Raw genomic sequence first — 3,519 nt, 5'->3', positions numbered from 1 at the left:
CCGCAGCCCCCGCGCAGCCCCCTCCACGGCGCGGCCTCAGGCCCCGCCCCCCGCGGCCCCGCCTCCCCCCCTTTCCCGTCCCAGGGCGCGTTGCGCGGCCCGGGCCGGAAGTCAGCGAGTTCCCGGGTGTGTGTCTGTGTCTGGAAGCGGCGCGAGGCCGGGACTAGGGCTGGGAATTCCCGTCTGAGCCGTCACCAGTTCACTGTCACCACTCCACGGAGCCACTGCTAGAGGGGAGTAGACCCGGCCTTTTGCCGGGTGGAGAAGATGTTACCCCTGTCCATCAAGGACGATGAATACAAACCAGCCAAGTTCAATTTGTTCGGCAAGATCTCGGGCTGGTTTAGGTGCGGGGTGCGGTGTTTGCGGGAAGGGGGTGTCCGGCAATGGGAAAGAAGGCCCAGAATTAAGGGTGGCGCGAGGCCAGGGAGGGAGCGTCAGGGACCCACCCCCCCACTTCCCCTGTGTGAGGAATGGAGCTTGTGGATGGGAGAGGATCTTGAAAGAGGGACGCGCAGCTTCGGGGTCCCGGCTCCCGTTGACTCTCCCGACTCTTTCCCACTTGTTTCATGCCTAGGTCTATCCTGTCGGACAAGACGTCCCGGAACCTGTTTTTCTTCCTGTGCCTGAATCTCTCTTTCGCTTTTGTGGAACTGCTCTACGGCATCTGGAGCAACTGGTAACCAAAGGGAAAAGGTTGGGGCGGAAGCAGGGGGTGGGAGAGATGAAGCAGTGTTTGCCAAGTGCCACGTAGCTTCTCTTTAGGAGGTGCAGGTCTTGTCTTTACCTCCACCTCTGCTGTTTGAATTGCTATCTCATCACCACAGCAATCTGCCAGGGCTACATCTTGTAAGATCTGGGACCCCTCACGTGCAGTAGCCCCCTTGTCAGACCAGAGTAGCAGGTCCACTTCTCCTTTTGGCAGGTGGAGAGAGTCCATCTCTAACTTCGCAAGCCTTAGCTTTGCCCACTTGGAATTGGGAGAAACCTGTTCCCTGCCTTTCTTCTCGTAGACGTGTGGGGGAGTGGCATTTGAATTTGACCCTTAAGATTCAGAGAGGGAATATCTGAGATATTCTTCTTAATTTGCTCTCAGGTCTTGAGATGAGGAAGAAGTTTCTAAAAGGGGTGTCTAGAGAAGTATGCGTGATTGCCTTCTGTCTTTAGTGCTTAAACACTGCCATGATTTTCCTCTGGTCTCGACTGTAATAGAAAACTCCATGTAGTTTTCCAGTAACCCAAATCTTTTGAGTTGATAGTTTTTGGTGTCATCTTTGGGTCTTTTTTGAAACTGCTTTGGAAATCCTGGTGGTGTAGTGGCTAAGAGTTCAGCTGCTAACCAAAAGGTCAGCAGTTCGAATCCACCAGGCACTCCTTGGAAACCAGGGTCGCTATGAGTCGGAATCGACTGGATGGCAGTGGGTTTGATTGTTTTTTGGGCGGGGGGCGGGGGAGAGGTAAATCCAATGTAACTTTATGAAAATGAAGTGCTGTTATTTAGGTATTTGCTGTTGAATAACTTCAGGTTTGGGAACTTGTTCAGCTAACAGTAAGATCATTGCAGCCCTACTAGGTGTTCTGGTTTATCTTTAGATGTCATACCCATTTGAGAATCTGATGAAAGCCAGTACTCAACTTTACATAAAACTTCAGGTATAAAGGGATTCCCTAAAGTAGATCTCAAACCCAGGATTAACAACCTCTGCTGTCTATAGTCTCTGTCCCTTTAGGTCCATTTTTCAGAGAGAACTACCATCTTTGATCTTTACCTCTATTGAGACTGAACAATAGCTTTAGTTAATGTAACCAGTTTTTCTGACACATATACTTTTATATGACTTTCAGTTTAATTCAGCTGTCAGTTCAATTTTATCAAACATACTCAACAGTCTGCAGATTATGAAGGTTATTGGTCTAGTCATCCTGTGGGTATAAAAGACATTAAAAACACTGTAAAAATCTTCATACATGTAATAAAGATTTTGAATCCTCCAGGAATCAGATATATGTACCTGAAGGATAATCCATCATACATTGATTTTTTAATCCTGTAATGCTAATACCCTGCAGTGTATTGCACATGTTAAAAGCACTACCTGTGATTTACATTGTCTTCACTTGTATTTGAATATTTATCCTTTATTGTTTGTTATAAATATATTTTTTCCTCCTAAATTATGCCATAATTTCAGCATATGTACTGACCATATCGAGGTTGTATCTTGGCTTGTATATGCATGTTTAGCTACTGTTTGTTTTTATTGCAATGCATGATATTTTACCATGGTCTTCCACTGCATAAATGGGAAATGTCTTCTTCAAGGGATTCATATTTTGAAATGTCTGAACTACCTCTTTCATGGAAAGTTAGGTATATACCTCCTGGTTCATTGTGTAGTTCCTGGGGTCTTAAAAGCTCTCAAGCAGCCATCCAAGGTACAATTGGTCTCTATTTGCTGGGAGCAACAGAGGAAGAAGGAGAATCGGGAATAGGAGGAGAATATGGAATGTGTGGCTGATTGCCCCCATGAACAACTGCTTTCTTTGCAATGAGACCAGAACTGGATGGTACACAACTACCATTACTGAACATTTTAATCAAAGAGTCTATAGAAAAGCCCTGTCAGAAGGGGGGAAATGCAGAACAGGATTTAAAGTTCTTATGGACCTCAGACTTTCTGAAGCCAAGGGGGCTGGATAAACCCCTGAAACTATTGCCCTGAGATCATCTTTAAACTTTAAACCAAAATTATCCTCTGAAGTCATCTTAAAACCAAACAGTAGTTCAGCTTAACTAGTGAAAAATGTCTGCCTTGAGCATTATGCTCTTTTAAGAACTTATCTATGTGGAATCAGAGTGACAACAATAACTCGAAAGATTAGGCAGGAATCTTAAGGGACAGTGAATTTATGTTAATGAGGGAGGAACAACTCGGAAACGGAGGGTGAGAATGGTTGTCCAACTCGAAGAACGTAATCAGTGTCACTGAATCAAACATGTAGAAACAGTTGAACTGGTGTATGCTTTGCTGTGTATATTTTCAACAACAACAAAATAAAATTAAGACAGACAAGCAAAAATTAGGTATATAGCAAAAATTAGGTATTATCTGTAGAGGCCTATTGAGGAAATTACTAAAACCATTGTTTTCCAAGCTATTTGTTAGGAATAGGACTTGGCTTTTTTGCTCCTAGGCACCTCTGATTTACTCTCTTGTGGTGTTATACCCTCCATATTTAAAATCCAGTTCTGAACAGTTGGTCATACTAGACAGCAATTTGGCAGGGATTTGTTCTTCTCATGCCTGTGTATGCTAACCTCCACATCTACAACCTCCATATCCACAACTACTTATTCCCCAAGATGAATTTTTATCAGTGGTTGGTGGAGTACGTATCTGTTCCCATTGATGCCTTGGCAGATTTAGAAATCACCTGATTTTTTTTCATAATCCGGCTTTTTTTATCTTTTTTAGACACCACAATTTTCAGTTCCGTTTGTGGATTGATCAACAGTTT

The 3,519-nt window shown here is 44.1% G+C and overlaps 1 protein-coding gene across 3 annotated transcripts in view; it reads left to right on the top strand.

The window, feature by feature from the left end:
- The first annotated feature begins 82 nt into the window (after positions 1–82).
- Positions 83–3,519, top strand: part of SLC30A7 (solute carrier family 30 member 7) — a 615,874-nt gene continuing 612,437 nt past the window's right edge. For all 3 annotated transcript variants that reach the window (XR_007516772.1, XM_049880234.1, XM_049880232.1), the window contains exons 1-2: positions 83–347; positions 578–679. Coding sequence is in view for 2 of the 3 variants with exons in the window: in XM_049880234.1 (XP_049736191.1) it covers positions 268–347; positions 578–679 (182 nt within the window). In the remaining variant the exon portion in view is untranslated. The remainder of the gene's footprint in view (positions 348–577; positions 680–3,519) is intronic.

This window comes from Elephas maximus, chromosome 3 (assembly GCF_024166365.1).
Source record: "Elephas maximus indicus isolate mEleMax1 chromosome 3, mEleMax1 primary haplotype, whole genome shotgun sequence".
NCBI classification, from domain to species: Eukaryota; Metazoa; Chordata; class Mammalia; order Proboscidea; family Elephantidae; genus Elephas; species Elephas maximus.
The sequence above is the reverse complement of the archived record's forward strand: the minus strand, read 5'-3'. Positions and strand labels throughout refer to the sequence as shown.